This window comes from Natator depressus, chromosome 7 (assembly GCF_965152275.1).
Source record: "Natator depressus isolate rNatDep1 chromosome 7, rNatDep2.hap1, whole genome shotgun sequence".
Taxonomy (NCBI): domain Eukaryota; kingdom Metazoa; phylum Chordata; order Testudines; family Cheloniidae; genus Natator; species Natator depressus.
The window spans coordinates 77,815,732-77,835,523 of NC_134240.1; the positions used below are offsets into that span (position 1 = coordinate 77,815,732).

Genomic DNA, 19,792 nt, shown 5'->3' on the forward strand with positions numbered 1-19,792 from the left:
GAGATTTAGGAAGCTTTTTCTTAATGCTTAACTTAACTGTAAGGGCAAATAAGCAATGGAACAAATTACCTAAGGAAGTTGTGGGATCTCATTGGAGGTTTTTTAAGAAGAGATTAGACCAATACCTGTCAGGGATAGTCTAGGTAATACTTAATCCTCCCTCAGTGCAGTGCAATCCTCCCTCAGCCTAGATGACTTATTGAGGCCCCTTCTAGTTCAAATTTCTATGATTCTATGAAAATAGGCCAATGATGCTTTTTAGTCATGTTTCAGAGTAGAAGTATATATTAAGTGACACCAACTTCAAAACTTAGTTTTTAAAGAACTTTTAATGTTTAAACTAGGGCTGTCGATTAATCACAGGTAACTCACACTATTAACTCCAAAAATTAATCATGATTGATTGCAGTTTTAATCGCATGTTAAACAATAGACTACCAGTTGAAATTTATTAAATATTTTTGGATGTTTTTTCTACATTTTCAAATATATTGATTTAAATTACAACACAGAATACAGAGTTTGCAGTGCTCATTTTATATTTTTATTCAAATATTTGCACTGTTAAAATGATAAAAGAAATAGTGTTTGAATTCACCTCATACAAGTACTGTAATGCAACCTCTTTATCATGGAAGTGCAATTTACAAATGTAGATTTTGTTTGTTTTATTTCTGAGTGTAGTTATGTAACAAACAATGTAAAACTTTAGAGCGGGGTCGGCAACCTTTCAGAAGTGGTGTGCCGAGTCTTCACTTATTCACTCTAATTTAAGGTTTTGCGTGCCAGTAATACATTTTAACGTTTTAGAAGGTCTCGTTCTGTAAGTCTATAACTAAACTATTGTTGTATGTAAAGTAAATACGGTTTTTAAAATGTTTAAGAAGCTTCATTTCTTAATGAAGGGGGAGGGATAGCTCAGTGGTTTGAGCTTTGGCCTGCTAAACTCTGGGTTATGAGTTCAATCCTTGAGGGGGCCATTTAGGGATCTGGGACAAAAATTGGGGATTGGTCCTGCTTTGAGCAAGGGGTTGGCCTAGATGACCTCCTGAGGTCCCTTCTAACCCTGAGCTTCTATGATTTAAAATTAAATTAAAATGCAGAGCCCACCAGATCGGTGGCCAGGACCCGGGCAGTGTGAGTGCCACTGAAAATCAGCTCACGTGCTGCCTTTGGCACGCATGCCATAGGTTGCCTACCCCTGCTTTAGAGCCTAGAAGTCCACTCAGTCCTACTTATTCAGCCAATCACTAAGACCAACAAATTTGTTTACATTTATGGAAGATAATGCTGCCCGCTTCTTATTTACAATGTCATCTGAAAGTGAGAACACACGTTCGCATGGGACTTTTGTAGCTAGTATTGCCAGATATTCTATACATTCGTATCCCCCATTCATGCTTCAGCCACCAATCCAGAGGACATGCTTCCATGCTGATGATTCTTGTTTAAAAAAAAAAAAAAGTGCGTTAATTAAATTTTGACTGAACTCCTTGAGGGAGGATAGTATGTCTCCTGCTCTGTTTCTCCTGCATTCTTCCATGTATTTCGTATTATAGGAGTCTCGGATGATGACCCAGCACATACTCGTTTTAAGAACACTTTCACTGCAGATTTGAGAAAACACAAAGAAGGTACCAATGTGAGATTTGTAAAGATAGCTACAGCACTTGACCCAAGGTTTAAGAAACTGATGTGCGTTTCAAAATCGGAGAGGGATGAGGTGTGGAGCATGCTTTCAGAAGTTTTAAAAGAGCAACAGTCTGATGCAGAAACTACAGAACCCGAAGCATTGTCTCCTGCAGCCATAAACAGACTTGTTTGTCTGAGTGACTGGCTGAACAAGAAGTAGGACTGAATGGACTTGTAGGTTCTAAAGTTTTACATCGTTTTATTTTTTGTACATAATCTACATTTGTAAGTTCAACTTTCATGATAGAGGTTGCACTATAGTTCTTGTATGAGGTGAATTTAAAAATACTATTTCTTGTTTTTTTACAGCACAAATATTTATAATAAACACACAGTGAGCACTGTACATTTTGTGTTCTATGTTGTAATTGAAATCAATATATTTTAATATTTTCAGATGTTTTCTACATTTTAAAATAATAAAATACCATTTCTTTAAACAGTGGTGATTAATTGCGATTACTTTTTTCAATTGCTTGACAGCCCTAATTTAAACCTGATCTTGTTTTCCCTGGCCAGTTTTTGTGGCTTGAAAACCACATTTCCCTCTTTAAGCTTTTTTCCCTTTGCTGATGTGTGACTCTCCAAATACGTGACATTGACTACCCAGGGGAAACAGTGAAGCTGACTAGATAAGTGATATCCTAATTTTGAAGTTGTGGTAGTCTTGTAAACAGTAGGTAAAAAATCTTTCAGGCATAAATGTGATTTGGCAGTATTCCTTAAATACTGACTGCATTTAAGGGAACTAGTTAGGCATTAAGGAAACACCTAGTTAGGGTGTAATGAGGTGTGGTTTCCTACTATTGCAGCTCCTAGGCCCTGGTCTACATGGGGGAGGGGGGAGGAGTCAATGTAAGGTACGCAACTTAAGCTACGAGAATAGTGTAGCTGAAGTTGATGTACCCAGATTGACTTACCATGGCATCTTCACGGCGGTGAATCGACTGCCGCCGCTCCCCTGTCGACTCCACTTGCGCCTTTCACGGTGCTGGAGTTCTGGAGTCGACAGGGGAGCGCTCGGGGATCAATTTATCGCGTCTAGACTAGACGCGATAAATCAACCCCCAATATATCAATCCTACCTGCCGATGCGGCGGGTAGGATAGACCTACCCTAGGATTCTTGCATGCCAGTTTTCTGCAGGGTTAGGATAACTAGAGCACCATGTTGATTGACCGTCTGATGGCTGTCTCTACAATGGAGGTGAAAATTCTTTTTAATTAAAATTTTTTAGAGTATGGCAGTAGTGGGGGGGTGGGCATGCTGAAAAGGAACAGTCTTCCATTTGAAATAAATAGGTAGTGAATTTTGAATTTTTGAGTGAAACTTAATGGTGTGTACGTGGTTAAATAAATTAATCTTTAGATAAGTCAAGGCTAATTCCCCAGTCTGGCACTTCGAGTGCAGAAGATGGGGGCCCGCAAGGATTTTAAAAATTAATACTGGCCACTACAGGCTTGTATTAAATTCCCAAGGTAACAGCTTTTCTCTGACCTTGGATTGGTAGATGCTGCCACCACACAAGTGCAGAACCCCTTTGAGAGCCCAGGAAGGCGCTCTTGAGAATTCCTTTCTGTGGGGTACCCTCAAGCCCCACCCCGCCCCTCCCCATGGGGGAAGAACTGAGAAGGGGGAGGATAATTGGCAGTTGCCACCAGCTAATTAAATATGTGCACAAATCTCTTGAGACACACACATCCAATTCTGTTCTTAAAAAAGGTAAATTTTTATTTAAAAAAAAAAAAAAGAAAAGAAAATACATCTGGGAACTCAGGCTATTGCCAGATTTTTTTGTTTTATTTATTTTACGAGATCTAAGCATCAAGAATATTTTCCTTGAGATCCAGCTTAAAGGCTACAAGCAAAACAAAAGCCCTTGGGTTTGCACAGAGGAATCCACAAGCCATAAAGAAATAAAAGGGATAAACCTAATCGCATCTTCCTAGACCTTTCCTGATCTAAGAACATATCTGGGGTTTTAAATGAGTAGTTTCTAGGTATGATACTGATTCCCCCCACCCCCCATACCTGGCCCAAGCTTCTCAGAGCATACCTGTTGCCTTGTCCGCCTCTCCCCCGGAGAACAAACAGACAAAAGGGGAGTTTTTGTTTAATTTTAAAAAGTTCTAGCCTTCCCATTGGCTCCTTTGGCCAGCTGTCCACTCTTTCCTTTTACCTGTGCATAGCAGTAAGACTTTTTAACCCTTTACAGGTAGAGCAATTAGAGACTGCTACTAAGAGGGATTTTATAGCTGCTGGCTGGGCGTTCATAAAAGGGAGCTACCCTCCCCCTACTTCATTTATCACAGATGGTCTGTACATGGTTGGCCACATGGTGTCCTGACCCTTTCTTATATTTTGAAGAGGAGCCTGGAAGTCTGTCTAAGTTACTAAAAATGAGGAAGAGGAGCCAGCCTAAAAGCCTTGAGTAGGGTCTGCTGCCACATAAGTAGAGAGGAAAATGGTAGCTGCCATTCTGAGACAGAGCCAATAATGAGAGTGCAGTTTCCAGCCACCTGCAGAGGAATATGTAGGAGAGCTGTGGAGATGGGATTGAAGCAGTGGGACACTTTACCCAAGAGAGCAAGGGGAGAAGAGGATCAAGTGGCTGTCTAGGCGGCATGTCCAGGAGAGAAAGCAAATGTACAGGGAGAAGAGGACTAGGCAGTACGAGACAAAGGGGGTTTCAGGTAGCATAGGAGGGAACAGAACAGATAAGAGGGGAAATAAAATGCCATGCTGGACTAGACAGTGTAATTAACTAGGCTGCAATTAAATATCTAAAAATACATAATTTTTCTTACTACTCTTCCATGTAAGCAATTTTTGTAATTACTAGAGGGATGATCTACAGTTGTAATCAGGAGGGGAGCAAGTCTTTTAGATTCTTCTGTATTCTAAGATATTACCTAAATTATTATAAAATAAAATTGACAACTGCTGACTTTTCTTCTGACTGCTTGGGTTTGATTTTTGAGCTTTCCTGATTGACTGAAGTCAGGGGAGCAATTGCAAGATTTATTTTGCTATTCTGACAAAGCCATGATTTAATTTAATGCTGTGTCTTTGCTTAAGCTAATTGTCCAATGTTAAAATGGAGAGAGAACCAATTGTAAAGTATAGTAGCTGTTTGTTTAAATTTTTCACTTAGGTTTTTCTGATAATTAGATTCCAAATATGAAGCTGCATTTGGCTTTACTCCAGTACCATTCAAAGAGAAAATGGATGGTTGTAAAACTCAAAGGATTTTGAATAAATGCATTCTTCCAGCAATTATTGAAGTGTGCTTAGCTTTGCTGTACCTTATGCAGGTCACTTAAATGAATGGTGATTACATATCTGGATCTAAATTACTAATGAAGGTCCTTTCAGACCGATTAGATTTGTGAATACTTAATAAATCACTTTGTGAATCAGTACAGCTTTAATAAAGTATTTGGTTTTTTTGGCTTTGCATATTAAGGGTATCATAGCTTTTTAGATTGGTTCAGCTATATGACAAGGGCAATTGAAATGACAGCTAAGTAATGCCAAATAATATTGAATTCCATTTTTTATTTTAGTGTTTTTATGGCAAAGTCCAGTTAGCGTGCGTTTCTTTAATGTTCAGTGCATAAAATATTTAATGAAAATACTGCTATTAGAGTGAGGTATTATGTATCTACACTACTTCCCATTTAGTTGATTTAGATCCACAAATATTTCATGAAATGGTAATATTGCTTTGTAGCAGAGTGGAACAGTTTATATCAATATAATTTAAGTCACTTCATTTAAAATGAAAATGGTTAAAATCATGTCAAAAGATCATAAAGCTAATTTGAGAACTTTTTGCTTCTGCTATTTTAGATTAAAGCCTTAAACTAGAAATGTGGTGTGTATGCGTTTTTTGTTTACACACAAGCCAAAGTATTCACAATAGTACCGAAATTTGTGCTCCTAAGTCATTTGAAGTCATTCTGGAGCCTATGTTCCAACTACAAACCCTGATGAAGTATAAATCTGGCTGAAGCATTTTGGCTTTCCTAACTTGTGGAAGTACAATATAAAGGTGGTGGTAGTTGCAAATATAGAATGAGGTATTTGCTTATCAATTGCATTTGAGTTTGTGGTGTTACCACAGTAAGGATGCTAATGAGGCGCCCCCATACTTGTCTTTTTCATTGCAGATGAGCATTTGAAGCATGAAACTTACTAAATTATCACTTCAGATTTACAGACTTTTTTCTGACACCTGAATCATTCATGTCATGTAGGAAAAATCCATATTTGAACACTTCAGCATGGGTTTAGGACCCTGTTTCTATTTCTGAACACTTCGGGGTGGGTGGGGAGGGCTGTGTGTGTGTGTGTGTGTGTGTGTTTGTGTGAAATGTTCAGAATAGCTCTAATGTATTGAAAGTCTAAATGTTGTTTTGTTAACACTGAAGGAGTTTTGTTTAGAAGTGACAAACTTTATTCCTCTGAAATTTTTAATAAAAATAAAATTTTAGCCCCTCAAGCTACAAACATGTATGTGCTTAACTTTACTCACAGCTATATCTGAAAATATTTTTACTACCAAGATTATGTATTCATCTGCCTAACTTAAGAGCAGGCCACTCTTTGCTTGTGGCAAGCAGTGCTATAGATATGTATTACCTTTACTGACAACTTGCAGAACGTCTTCCACAAATTAGGGTGTTTGGCTTTATACTACAGTATAAGCCTAAAAATCAAGTATAGTTATGTACAATTTTAAGAGTGACTTGTTAACTGGCACTGGTAGACAGCATTCTGTACTGAAAATGAGGTTTTATTGCAGAGGAGAGAATTCGTATGTCTGGAGATTATGTAACTGGCTTCCATCACATAACCAAATCCCTTGTCTTTCCTTTACTTACTGGGAATAAATTGGGTTTAAAAAAGTCCACCAAAGTAATAGAGTTTAGAGCTGTGATTTTAATGAAATAGTCAGTGCAGTCTAAACTTGACATGAGCAATATGGAGCACAATAGTGAACGAATATGTTTTGGTTGCACATGCTTATCAGATCTTATTGGTAATATATAGTCCTTCAGAATGATGTCTGATTTGCTATTCTAGAAGCAGGCCTCCTAGATATATGAATAGGGACTTGATTTTTAGAGTATGGCTACTTTAGCAAATCTACAGACTTCTTACTTTTTGTAGTAGTAGTTTTTCTGGAGAACGGGACATCAGAACTGTCTCATGCTAGTCAGCATCACAGTGACTGTGCAGTGTCATATCTATGCCAGTCAGTCTCTGTCCTTAACCTTTTTTTGATCCCTGTTATTTATATCATAGTTTAATATAATTCCTTGAAGTCATTCTATTTTACAAAATGTAGATCTCCTTACTCAACTACTTTGAGGAAAAAGATGGTCCTTCAAGCAGACATTAATCATTTTGGACTAGCACAGTCCTTGTCTGACCTCTTTTTGCTTGCCTGTTTACAAAGATAAACCTGTTAATTCAGGGGTGGACAAACTTTTTGGCCCGAGGGCCACGCTGGGGTTGTGAAATGGTATGGAGGGCCAGGTAGGGAAGACTGTGCCTCTGCAAACAGTCTGGCCCTAACCGCGACCCTGGGAACCTACCTCCTATTCAACCCTCCCTGTCCCCTGACTGCCCTGACCCCTATCCACACCCCCCCCCCCCACTCCTTGTCCCCTGACCACCTACTCCCAGGACCCCCGTCCCTAACTGCCCCCCTCAGGACGCCACACCCTATCCAACCCCCCCCCCCTCGGGTCCCTGTCCTCCCCCTCCCGGGACCACACCCCCTATCCAACCCCCCCCCCCCCGTCCCTGTTTCCTGACCTTCCTCCCCACCTCTGCCCCATCCAACTGCCCCCTGACTACCCCTGGGACCTCCTGCTCCTTATCCAGTACCCTCCTTCCCTGCCCCCTTACCATGCCACTCCGAGCAGCAGGACAGGCTTATTGGAAAGCCTGGGAGGTGGGTGGGCGCAAGCTATGCTGCCTGCGTGGCTGCGGGGGCTAGCCTCCTCGGCCGGGAGCTCAGGGGCAGGGGAGGGTGGTCCCATGGTTTGGATGTGGGCCGTGGTTTGCCCACCTCTGTGTTAATTCAATAGGAGGTGTTAATATTGTGGGGAGTTCTGGATTCTGCTGACTCTAAGCTGCCATAACTTCCTTAGGCAAGTGCAGGAGCCCAGGTTGTGGTGTGGGGGAGGAGGAAGGTATATAAAGTCTTCTAGTTGAGGAATTGTCACTCAGTGAGAGATTTGAAATGTTGAGAGAAATTTGTTTTACATCTGTGCCTTAAACCGACGTCTGCCTTAGCTGGTAAAGTTCTTCATCTGTTGTTGATGCAGATCATAAACGTCTTCCTTAAAGTTAGAGACTACTGCCTTGAAGGAAGCAGTGGTATGGCCTTTGTTCATGAAACAATTGTTTGATATTGACTGTGGCCAGTAATATATATCATTTTACTTTTTTGAGAGAGGTTGTAGTGAGGACTCTTTTTATCTAGATGCCTCAGGTCTCTTTTGGTTCTTGTCAGTCTTAGTACAGATATGGTTTTGTCACAGACTGCATTGGTTGCATTGACCAATCTCCTTTATCTTCACTCATTGCCAATGTGTCTTTGCTGATATTGGAATTATCTGATACCTTCAGTACTCTTAATCATAAGGTCCTGTTGACGCACCTGCAGACCTTGGTGATAGTGGATGGGGTAGCTATTCAGTGGCTTTGATCTTTTATCTCTCACATGGCAGTGGGTAATTCTCTCCTTTAATAGGAGCTTTGGATTAGGGGGTGCTATTGCCATCCCTTGAAGGCAGCGAGCTTCTGTAAAGGGAAGTGGTGTCCTTCAGTGGCATGATATCGAGGAGTTCTTCCCTTACAACACAGTTGTCAGACACAGTCTGGACAAATACCAGTAATTGAGGTTTATCTTGTAGATCGCATGACTCATGCAAAGAGATGCTCAAATACTCTCACTGCTGAAGTTGCAATTGCAGTTGTGATTCAATGTCGCTGTTCAGGTCGGAGATTCTGCGTTCTATTGTGTGGCATGAAAGCTGCAGGCCAGAAATTTTCTTCTGTAGATTCTTTCTTCGGTGACAGGTTTGAAATCACATTAGTGAAGCACATTTTTATAAACTCACTTTCAGAGTAGGGCTTTTTTGCATGGGTTATGTGCCAGGCCACGTAATAGGAGGCTAACGTTGCAGTCTATTGGTTGGCAAATCTGGTGAGGAACTGGGTTTCTACATCTGCGTGGTGGGTGTCGTTCCCCCCCCCCCCCCCCAAAGTTTTCAGTTTAAAGTGCGGCGTTCAGAATCTTGTGGAAATTCTTGATCCCCATATACATGGTTAGAAGCGGAATGATGCTGCAAGTTTGAAGATTTGAACTGAGAGATACATGTCTGGCAAAGAAGACACATGGCCTTATTACGTTCAACGAAAAAGTACTTTATTCTCTCACCTGTTGGAAGCCTTGATTTTTTTCATCTGTATTTTCTTTTTCCTTTTGCACTTGCCTTCCATTGTTAGATGGGTAAGAGAAATTTTGATTAAATATTTCCACACCAGCTAGTCACTGTGTACTTTATTCAAGGAGACACAGGCTCTGGCCAGGGGTTGCTGGCCTTTCACCAAGTCCACACCCCCACCTGCCTCTTCCTGCTCCATTCCGCCCCTTCCCCCAGTGAGCTGTGTCCTTGCTCCTCCCCCTCTCCCTTCCAGAGCCTCCTGCTGGTATGAAACAGCTGATTGCAGTGTGCTGCAGGCAAGGGGACTGAGGACCTCACTCCTCCCTCTCCCAGCTGTGATCAGCTGTTTCACAGCTTCGATGCTGTTCGGGGGGGGGGGGGGGAGCAAGGATGCAGCACCCAGCCCCCCTCCCTCCCTTCCCCGAGCTGCCTCCAAAGCTGCGAAACAGCTGATCGCGGCGGGGGAGGGGTTGGGCACTGTGTCCTTGTGCTTCCCTCCCAGAGCTGCCTCAATGCTGCAAAACAGCTGATCATGGCGTGAGGGAGGGGCAGGTGCTGATTTGGGGGGGCAGTGTCTGCAGGCGGGAGGTGCTGGGGGAAGGGCAGGGGGCTGATGGGGGGCTGCTGGTGCATGCTGAGCACCCACCATTTTCCCCCCCAGAGTTGGTTCCTGGCAGGAGCCACATGTTATCTTTTGAAGAGCCGCATGCGGCTCCGGAGCAGCTGGCTGGCCACCCCTGCATTAGAGACTTCACCAGTTTACCATCCTAATTTCATATTGTTGTATCCAGCATAATGGGAATTCTCTTCCACCTACAGCCTTGTGGAGAAGAAGCTATTTTGTAGAACCATGATGGAAAATGAACATTTAATCATTTTTAGCTGCACATAGTGGGGAGAAGATTTTAGTTTAGGCTTCTCGGGGCTTTCTTGTTTAGTAAAGATTCGCTTTTTGAAAAGGGCATCTTAATGATTGGTTGTTTTCAAGTCTGATTCCCTGTTTTTGGTAGTGGAGAGCAGACACAGTATGAGTTTCCACTTGATGACCATTTTGTAGAGAAGTTCCACAGCTTAATTACACAATGGTTTTTTCCCCTGTTTGCAGCTGGTTGGAAGCAGAACCAGACCTGTCAGTCAAGGCAGGTTGGGAGGGATCACATTGCTGAAAATACCAGCAGCTTTAGACAGTTGCCTCCAGACCATCTTCTCAAAACAACAGCAAAGCAAAACAAAACCTACTTGTTCTTGTGATTTGGGTTTGTGTGTGTGTGGTGTTTTTAAAAATAAAAAAAAGTCACTCAATATGAGCAAGGGAAAGACACTGCTCAATTTCTTGTGTTATAGCAGCAATTAAACGTTTTTTATTATAGAAGTGGAAATTTAAATTAAAACTTTTCTATTAAAGATCATGTCTTTTCATTCTCAGGTTCGATGGATGATGTACTGGATTGTGTTTGCTCTTTATACAGTTACTGAAACAGTAGCAGACCTAATGATCTCTTGGTAAGATTTTGCATAATATGGAACATGGGATGGTATAACTTTTTTTTCTGATGATTTAATGTAGAGATGATGATGTAATTACCAACTTTTATTTATAGGTGACCTTTCCAAGAACTGCTATAAGGAACTTGCATAATGAATAGTGTCCCCCATTTCTAAATTTGCGGTGCCTTTTAATTCCTTACAGAGTGGGGATAGAAAAATGCTACTTATGCAGTAAAGCACAAGAGAGGAGAATGGAGTTGTAAAACTCATGCAAAAAAAATCTGGTGTCATAAATAAAATAGTATATTGCCAGAAAATATGGAAAGATTTTTAAATCTCTTACCCTTTCTGCTTTTGATGGTATTACATTAAATGAAAACCAAATAAAAGTCAACGAAACAGATAATGCTCTCTTAAATAGTTAATTTTAAATCACTATAGATGTTAAGAACCTTAGATGAAAAGATAGTGTCACATTTTGTTGCAAAAAACAAACTTGTTACACATTTTTTTACAAGGCTTTGTTTTTGGTAGTGAATTAACATCTACCTTCTTATCAGAGTGTTGGATCATATTAAAGAAGTTCTGTATTAAAATCACAAATGAGTTTGATTCCCCATAGTTTAAATTCCAGGGTATTACTAATTAAGAGGTCTCTTGGTTTTTGGAACTGGTTCTCTCCCTCTGTGTGTGAAACTTGCAAGCTGCTAATTGTGTTAGTACATTCTAAGACAGAGTCTGTTCTCAAAGCAATTCACAGAGACTCAAAGCAATACTCTAACAACAGAAACAGCACCCAGAGGCTCCTCCTCGCCCTTTTGTTGTATTAACAATTGTGATTAAAATAGAGATAAAGGATGTATGTGGATGGATGCTTGGTGTGGATAATAACTGAATGATCAGGGAGGTGCCAGCCTAAGAATCCAGTGTCCATCGGCTGAAGAAGGCGTCAAGTGGAAATAACCAGAGGACCCCCGGAGGGCAGACTGGAATCCACCCGACAGCCTCAAGAATGGGAGAACCAAAGAACAAGATAACTTCTTGGAGCCGTCAGGAATGTGCCATCTGCTGATTGATTCAGCAACAGCATGATGAAGCAATTCCCATAGACTGGCATAGGAAGAAATTCCTATAAAAATAGACTCTAAAAAGTGAGAACTTTGGGGTCTGATTCTGCAAAGCAACTTCCAGGAGCATCAGATGAGCATCTGACAAGGCCCTGCTCCCTCCTCATGTCCAGGCCACCTGGCCAGTGGCTTGGCATGAGCAACTCTAAGGCTGGTAACTATGATAACAACCTTGCAGAACCTGTGTGTGTGTGTATGAATGAATGAATGAATGGAATGTTATAGCTGTAACTAACTGCTTACTATGATTCTTTCTGTATTCACAATAAATGTGGTATTTTGCTTTTTTCCCTTTAATAAGATCCTGCTGGTTTTTAATTTATTGGTATAACAAGAGTACTTGCATAACTTTTTATCTGCAGGCTTCCATTGTATTATGAGTTGAAGATCGCTTTTGTTATTTGGCTGCTCTCTCCATATACTAGAGGGGCAAGTTTAATGTATAGGAAGTTTCTCCATCCTCTTCTTTCTTCAAAGGAACGGGTAAGAAATTATTATTTTCAAAGTTTGGCATTAAATGCAAGAATTAAATCTTTTTTTTTTTGTGCTTAAACGTTAATATATTAACTGAGGCCATGTCTACACTACCACTTATGCCAGCGAAACTTATGTTGCTCAGGGGCATGAAAAAACACCTCCCTGAATGACAAGTTTCACCGTCATAAGTGGTAGCATGCACAGCGCTTCTCCCACTGACGTAACTACTGCTGCCGCCCATTAAGGGTGGTTTAAATATGTTGACAGGAGAGCTTTCTCTCCTGTCGGCACAGAGCGGCTACACGAGAGATCTTACAGTGATGCAGCTGCATTTGTACAGCTGTCCCACTGTAAGGTCTGTAGTGTAGACATAGCCTAATACACTTAATATAAGTTTGAAATATATTTATATTTCATCTTCAAGTCTTCTATCAAAATTTTGATGATAAAATAATGCTATGGGGTAATACTACTTCATGACTTTCAGGGATTTTGTGTGCAAATTTAAATATGTATTTTGATTTGATTTTTTTTTTTAGGAGATCGATGGGTATATTGTACAAGCCAAAGAACGAGGTTATGAAACTATGGTGAATTTTGGGAGACAGGGTTTAAATTTGGCAGCTACTGCTGCAGTGACTGCTGCTGTGAAGGTAAATTCATTTATACTAAACGGTTCAGAGTAAATATTATGGACAAAAAAGTGAAGTGGTATTGGTTATTTACCCATCTTAAGTCAAAGAATTAATTCTAAAAGTAACGTGTTTAAAAATAGGGGGATGTAATTTAAGGACTGCAATTTTGTGAGCATCTTTATACTATGTCTGTTGGTTTTAAAATGAATAGCGTGTAAATTTTTGGATCATGGAGATCCGCTGAGTGTGGTAAATCAAAATATAGACTACACTGTTATGTTCAAGCTATTAGTGAAAGATGAACATTCTTTTTTTTCTGTCTTTGTTACACTTTCTTGCTGGTAATCACACTGTTTACAGGATTTCTGGCTTCTTTCTGCGGTCTTTCTTCAATCAAGCTGAGGTAACTGCATCTGCAAAATAAGGCATGAAATATTACTACCCCAGATAAAAGCTGGTTTGTGCGATTAATTCCTAGTTTGTGATTTCAGATCCAATTTTTAAAGTAATGCACTACATGAAAGCTTGCCTCATAGTTGTCTGATTTGCATATTCTTGCTTTGAGTAGCATTTTTATATTAAATGTAATGTCAGTTTAATAACTTGTACATATTCATGGTTGCCTGCCACTTGACTGAAATTAACGAAGGGGGTTTCCCAAAATATTTGATTGAAAAGCCACTAACTGAAGGTAACCAAGAAAGCTGTCAACTTTTAATTCGTGAAATAAGTCTGGAAACAACTTGTACGCTTGAAAGATTTATTTTGGTTAACATAGAAGATTGAAGAGGTTGAACTGACTAGTATAGTTTAATCTTTGAAGCGTAAACTGCACTTTTTTACTTTAAAAAAAAATGCAGGAAATAGCATTTGGAATTCATACATTCTGGTTTGGTAAACAATTTCAGGCGTAATTTCCAGTGAAAACAAGTGAAACTAGAATGCTTAAAGTAATGGTATTGAAAAGTTTTTAAAGCTCCAAATAAGCCACTAAAAAGTAATATATAGAAATGTTATGTAAACATCTTAAAATGGCAACACAGTTGACCTGTTTGGGAGAAACATGTTGACTGTTGGGCTTTTGGATCCAATGAGGAAAATTAAACAGACTTCCATAAAAGGAATATTTTTCACATTACCACTTAAAGACATCTGTCAGATAGGATGCCCCAGATTGCCCTGATTTTGGTATTTCTCTTGACAACATTGTAAGCAGTTTCACTTTCTGGTCTTCATACACTAGTGCATGTTGCACTGTTTGGGATGTTCAGACACTGCACGGAATGTGTTTCAAAGTTTCCATTGGAATATTAATCATAAAACATTTTCCTTGGTCTGAAATTTAAAATTTAGATCTATAAACCTAAATATTCACCTGTATCATTAAGATGTGATAAATTGATTCAGCAGTCTCTGGTGTGATGCCAGTCAGCCCAGCAAAAAACTAGCCTGTTGCTATCCCAACATCTAATACACCTTACGTCTTATTACCTAAATGTAACTTATAATACAAATAAAATTGGTGAATACTGTAATTCATACTATTGTAGAGTTTGTATAAACAGCTGTCCACCTTTTAAAATGTTATAATTAAGAAAACATTCTTTTGTGTAAAGGTTTATTTTTAAACAAGACTTGGAAAAAGTATCCAAACTTTTATTTTCTAGGACTCCTTAACTCTTTAAAAGTGAGATTTTTCTGCCTGAGTGGTGCTTCAAAAGATGATTGTAATTATAAAGAAAAGTGCATGGTGAGCTTATGTTTGCTGGACATTTGTTTCATATTGGTGGTGGTTGTTTGTTCTCATGTATTAATCATTTTAAGTTATTAATGCTACATGCATGAAGCCATAACAATTTTAAACAAATTATATTCCTATGGCAGTATGCCCTAAATATCAGAGTGGGAACTGGGGACTGGGAGGGAATATAAAAAATAGCCGTTTTTAACTATTGTGAACTCTTTTAAAAGGAGGTTAGTATTGCTGTTTGAGCAGAACACTCCTATTTTAATTTGCCACACTGTGCACTCTGAAAAGATAAAATGACCACCTGCAGTATTACACTACTGCTTTGTGGTCATTTCCCTCCCTCCAATATCTGGCCGGCCGGCCATGATTACATCACAATGATTTACTTCTGGCTGGCCAGGAATATTCAAAGATACAGAATTTGAAGTTACATTCAGACCCAGCTATTCCTTCCTCTCTGAAGTAACAAATAATTTCTGCCTCAGTGTCAATAAGGTTTGGATTTCAAAGCCATTCAACTGTGAATGGAAGGATACTTATTCTGTTTTTAATTTTGTTATGCATCCTCATGAATATCTGTACAATTAATCCAGTGCAAATAAGTTGCTTGGGAAAAATGACAGTCATAGTATCAATGTGATTGTAAAGAGGAGGGAGAGAGAGAGCAAACTCCCTAGAACTCTTAAGCTATATTAATATCAGAAATTCTCTCTTTAATGCCCTATGCCATTCCAAAAGCTTGGGTGTAATTCCTTCATGTTTGCACTTGGCGATTGCACATGTGTTCTTTCTGGAGACTTCATTCCTGCTATATAAAGGACTTGCTAGTTTGCCCAAGTCAGCTGTTCCTGCCTCCAAGTGAAGAGAACAATACCTTTTAACAGCTGACATTGAAGAAGGAGGCTTGCAATTCCAGAAATTATTTTACGACTGGGACAACCCACGCTGTAGTTTTCCACATCTATACCCAGGGTGTTACAGATGGCCTTGAGCCTGCCTGTCTCTCTGCCTTGGTGGACTTCTTGTGATGGATTTAGTATATCTGCCTCCCAGCATCTACCCACGTTGATCCCCAGAGGCCGATGCAAGGATAGTTGCACTTGGCTGGTAAATGAGAATACCCTCCCTCAAGAAGTCTGGAGAATCACGTGGACTAAAATTTCTGTTGAATTGGGTGCTTACCTCAGGGCAGATCAACAAAGGTTGAGTCTACTTTTGAAGAGAGATCTTCAGTACTTATGGCTCCATCAATCTAGTATCTGAACACCTCACAATTTTCAATGTGTTCACCCTCACAGTATCATGTGAGGTTGGAAAATACTAAAATCCCATTTTATAGACGGGGAAACTGAGGCACAGATAAGTGACTTGCCCAAGGTCACGCAGGGAGATAATTATCTGGCCATCTAAACGTTTTATCCTGTTTTATCCTGCTTTAGAGGAATACTCAGCTGCATTTGGGAGGGCTGAACAGTCAAAACTGTCTCAGAGGCTGCTATGATCAGTCTGCAGTTTCATCTTTGTCAGACTTTACATACATCATTAGGACCATGTTGAGAACCATAGTGGCCTTTATAACAATAGAAAGGCTTCTTTGGCTGAAGCAGCGGTTGGCTGATCAGATATTTAAGGCCAGATTGGTCACTTAACCTTTCAGTAGGGCTGCTTTTGGTGAAGAATTCCAGCAGCCAAAACCTTTCATAGATAAGGGGAACATAGGGCTGCAACATCACAGGCACCTCTCCTTCTGTTCAGTACTAATCTCAGCCTAATGGGATAGGCTTACTCTTTCCACTGTATAGCTCAGGAAAATTTTTTCCTAAAAACAAGGCCTTGGACAAAACTATTGCTTTTGTCCCAAGGAAGAGCTTAGACGACACAGTTAATTTTTCCATCTTAAGTAAACAACATGAAGGTATACTGAGGCGTGCACCCCCCCCCAATGTTAATCACCATCAGCTAACAAGTGCTTAAATATCACTGTTTGTTTACAATAGGTGCTAATTGATGTTTCAACCACTGTTAGTTAACCTGCATTAGCTAACACAAATTAAAACAGTCAATTTTCTTAGTCTAGAGGTGCCCTTGGTCAGGTTTTTGTGAAGTTAGTTTATGTGCAGTGACCACATGCTTTTTGCCAGAGCATGTCAACTATTTTAAATATATCATCTGAGAGGATGTTATATGTCGACTTGTGTGCGGGGAATGGATAGTGATATTGAACCCAAAGCTCTGCCTGCACCTCTCTTCCTGGATTTTGAATCATAAAGGTGTCACACAGTCATAACATTTTAAGAAACTAATTAAAACAAAAACACAAGCATGGGTTAATATGTGCAGCAGTGCACTATGGTGAGGAAGCCCTAAATACAAGGTTTGTATTTTAATCTTTTCTTTAGTGGGTATATTTGGTGTCCCAGGTATTCAGTGATTCCATAGCTGTGTAATTAACCCCTTCATGTGGAATTGTGCTTCAAAAATCTTTATTCATTTAAAAGAGAATTTTAATCTTTATGTGGAGATAGCCTTGAAAATGTGCAGTGTAAACTGATTCAGCAATATTTGCCTGTGTCTGTAGAGAGTCTGTAACAGTAGCTGTGAGAGATGTGAGATGAATGGGGTAGTTCAATCAGGAGCTCATGGAGTCTGAAATTGCAGAATTTGGCATTTTTCCAAGATACCTTGGACTTCACACTGCAGCACTTTTACTATGGAATACATCGATTCGCTGCAGATAAAATTTTCCTTTGTTGCCCTGACCTGCCAGGATTTGCCTGCAGCTGCCTCTTCCTCTCCAACTTTCCACAAGAGGGAGTTAATTACAGTATATTCTCCCTGCAGTGTTCCATGGACCAAGCACCAGGGAGTCAGAGAGCCAGAACTAGGGAGCAGGAGGAGTCAGAGGTGTAGACTGGCAAAATAGCACAGCTGCGGATGCTCAGGGAGCTCAGCTCCTGAAGCTGGTTAAAGGCTCCCTGTTGTCTTTGAATACATTAGCCAGGCCATTGTTATAAAATCATGGTGTCTGAGACCTGAAGAGGGGTGTTATGCTTTTTGGGCAGCGTAGTGGGAAGTACCATGCTGGAAGATAATTAGTGAGAGTTTAACAAATTATCAACTAAGTCACAGGGGTGGGTGTGTGTGTGTGTGTGTGTGTGTAGTTGAGAATTGGATTTAAGAGTATTTCATCATGTAGTAAACTAATGTTCCTGTGGAAATTTGAGCTGCAGAGAGAGAAAAGACTTGATCCTGATGAATGCATTATTTAAAAAATATTTTTCTATTAAATATCTTTCATCATTTTGTGACCCTTAAATTCTAGTCATTAGAAGTGGCTTTTTTGGCTGTCATTTTGGGTTCCATTGTATCATGATATGAAGAATATTGGTCTGCTGTATGGTCTGCCACGGAATTGTTTCTTCAGTAGCTCCTTCATTATTGTTCATTAGCAGCAGTGCCTAGAGGCCCCAATCAGGATAGGGACCTGTTGTGCTTCACACAGTGAACGTGTGTAGTAAGTCACAGTCACTGCTCTCCAATAGTATATGAAAGTTATTCCAGTTTCATCCTCTGTGTTCCGTAAAATGTAATTAAGGATTTGCAAGACCTATTCATTTAACCAAAAAAAAAAAAAAGATTTCCAATGTTGTATTTGCTATCTGCATAACAAAGTTGATTGACATTTTCAATCTTGGAGGGTATATATGGGATGAAGGAGCCCTGATGGAGCCATTTTGTATCATCTTTTATATGCACATTGAGTGAGGCAGTGCTCCACAAGAGCCCTTGTCTCACTGAGTGCACAGCTTTCATAGGACACAGCATTACCTTCCTCTCTGCCAAACACTTTTGCTTTTTCTATGTTCTCTTGAAAATAAACTTAAAAGTTCTATCCAAAACCTACACTGAAAAATATAGCAGCAAAGTAGATTACTAAAATTGGGAAACATTAAATACTAAATGCAACTCTAATTCTTCTCTGTGCATGTGCATTACAGTAGTCCATTTCGTAGTCATATATTATATTAGTTCCACAGAAATAATTAGGTGTGGGCCTGTTCTTCATTTTGGGTCCCTCACTGCAAAGATTGGGTATTGTGTAGTGATTGAAGCTGGCGTCTACTTATTGATCAGTGATAAAAATATATCTCCTTTGCCTCATTCACTGCATGCAGATTGTATTGCAATGAACAGACACAAGGGTGACCCTAGGCAAAACACACTAATGTGTATATAGGATAAAAGTATAGTATCTTATCAGCATGTTTATTGATTTTCTGTATCAAATACTTTTCATACTGTGGAGAAACAAGTGCAAGTACATCTTTATGTAATATGTTTTGGTAATTTTAATTAAAGGGCTATTACAACTACATTCAGATATTTGAAAAGTGGTACTAGGTGGTACATTGTCTGATGGATTGGGCATTAAAGGCTTTTTTGGGGGAAAAATCTCTTTTAATCCACCTAGAATAAGGAATAAATAAATCAGAAATAAAAAGCAGTGTGCAAAAGCATTAGGAATTGGGACTACTAACTTAATTCATAATTTTTAAAAATTCCTTTTACAAGGTATAGTCTAATGTTAAGCTTGAACAAAATGCTCCTTGTCACAGTTCTCAGGGTAACTGCACCTCCGACCCCTTTATGGCCCCTTTATGGCCTCCTTCAGGGTACCCCACTAGGCATCAGGCCTCTAGCCATTATCTTTCTTAGGGCAGAGTCCCACAACTCTCTCTGTCTAGACTGCGGATTTAGGCTGCAATTATTCAGTTCACTGTGATCATCTCATCAGGTCTGTATTTAGTTTAGCACTTACAGTCCTGGTCTCTCAGGGGCAATGACAGAGTTAATCTGTGACCAGTCAGCCTTTGTAAAGCCAAGTATTTATTTGGAACAAAAGCATTGTAGGGAACACATCTTAAAAACAATAAACTGCTTGCATGCATGTCTGGTTTCCCAGGTATCACCCATCTTCCACATGGGGACCTTAGCAGATTTTTAAAGTACTTCAGGTCCTCTCAGAGGGCCTGCCCCTCTGGGCCCAGTCTGAAGTCTGTCAGTTCTTCGATCAAGGGGAATGACATCTCTCCCCATGTTAGGGTGGTCACGTTGTATAGTTTTTTTTTATTTCTTTGACAGCCTGTTTAATGAGGT

At 39.8% G+C, this 19,792-nt stretch overlaps 1 protein-coding gene and 1 long non-coding RNA gene across 4 annotated transcripts in view; one reads left to right on the forward strand and one right to left on the reverse strand.

Annotated features, from left to right (window-relative positions):
• REEP3 (receptor accessory protein 3) overlaps positions 1–19,792 on the forward strand; it is a 68,567-nt gene that overhangs the window by 30,021 nt on the left and 18,754 nt on the right. For both annotated transcript variants that reach the window (XM_074958861.1, XM_074958862.1), the window contains 3 exons: positions 10,585–10,661; positions 12,136–12,256; positions 12,790–12,903. In XM_074958861.1, coding sequence (XP_074814962.1) covers positions 10,585–10,661; positions 12,136–12,256; positions 12,790–12,903 — 312 coding nt within the window. The remainder of the gene's footprint in view (positions 1–10,584; positions 10,662–12,135; positions 12,257–12,789; positions 12,904–19,792) is intronic.
• The window catches only part of LOC141990945 (uncharacterized), a 39,593-nt gene continuing 31,009 nt past the window's right edge, over positions 11,209–19,792 (reverse strand). For both annotated transcript variants that reach the window (XR_012640301.1, XR_012640302.1), the window contains exon 4: positions 11,209–13,298. This is a non-coding gene — a long non-coding RNA (uncharacterized LOC141990945). The remainder of the gene's footprint in view (positions 13,299–19,792) is intronic.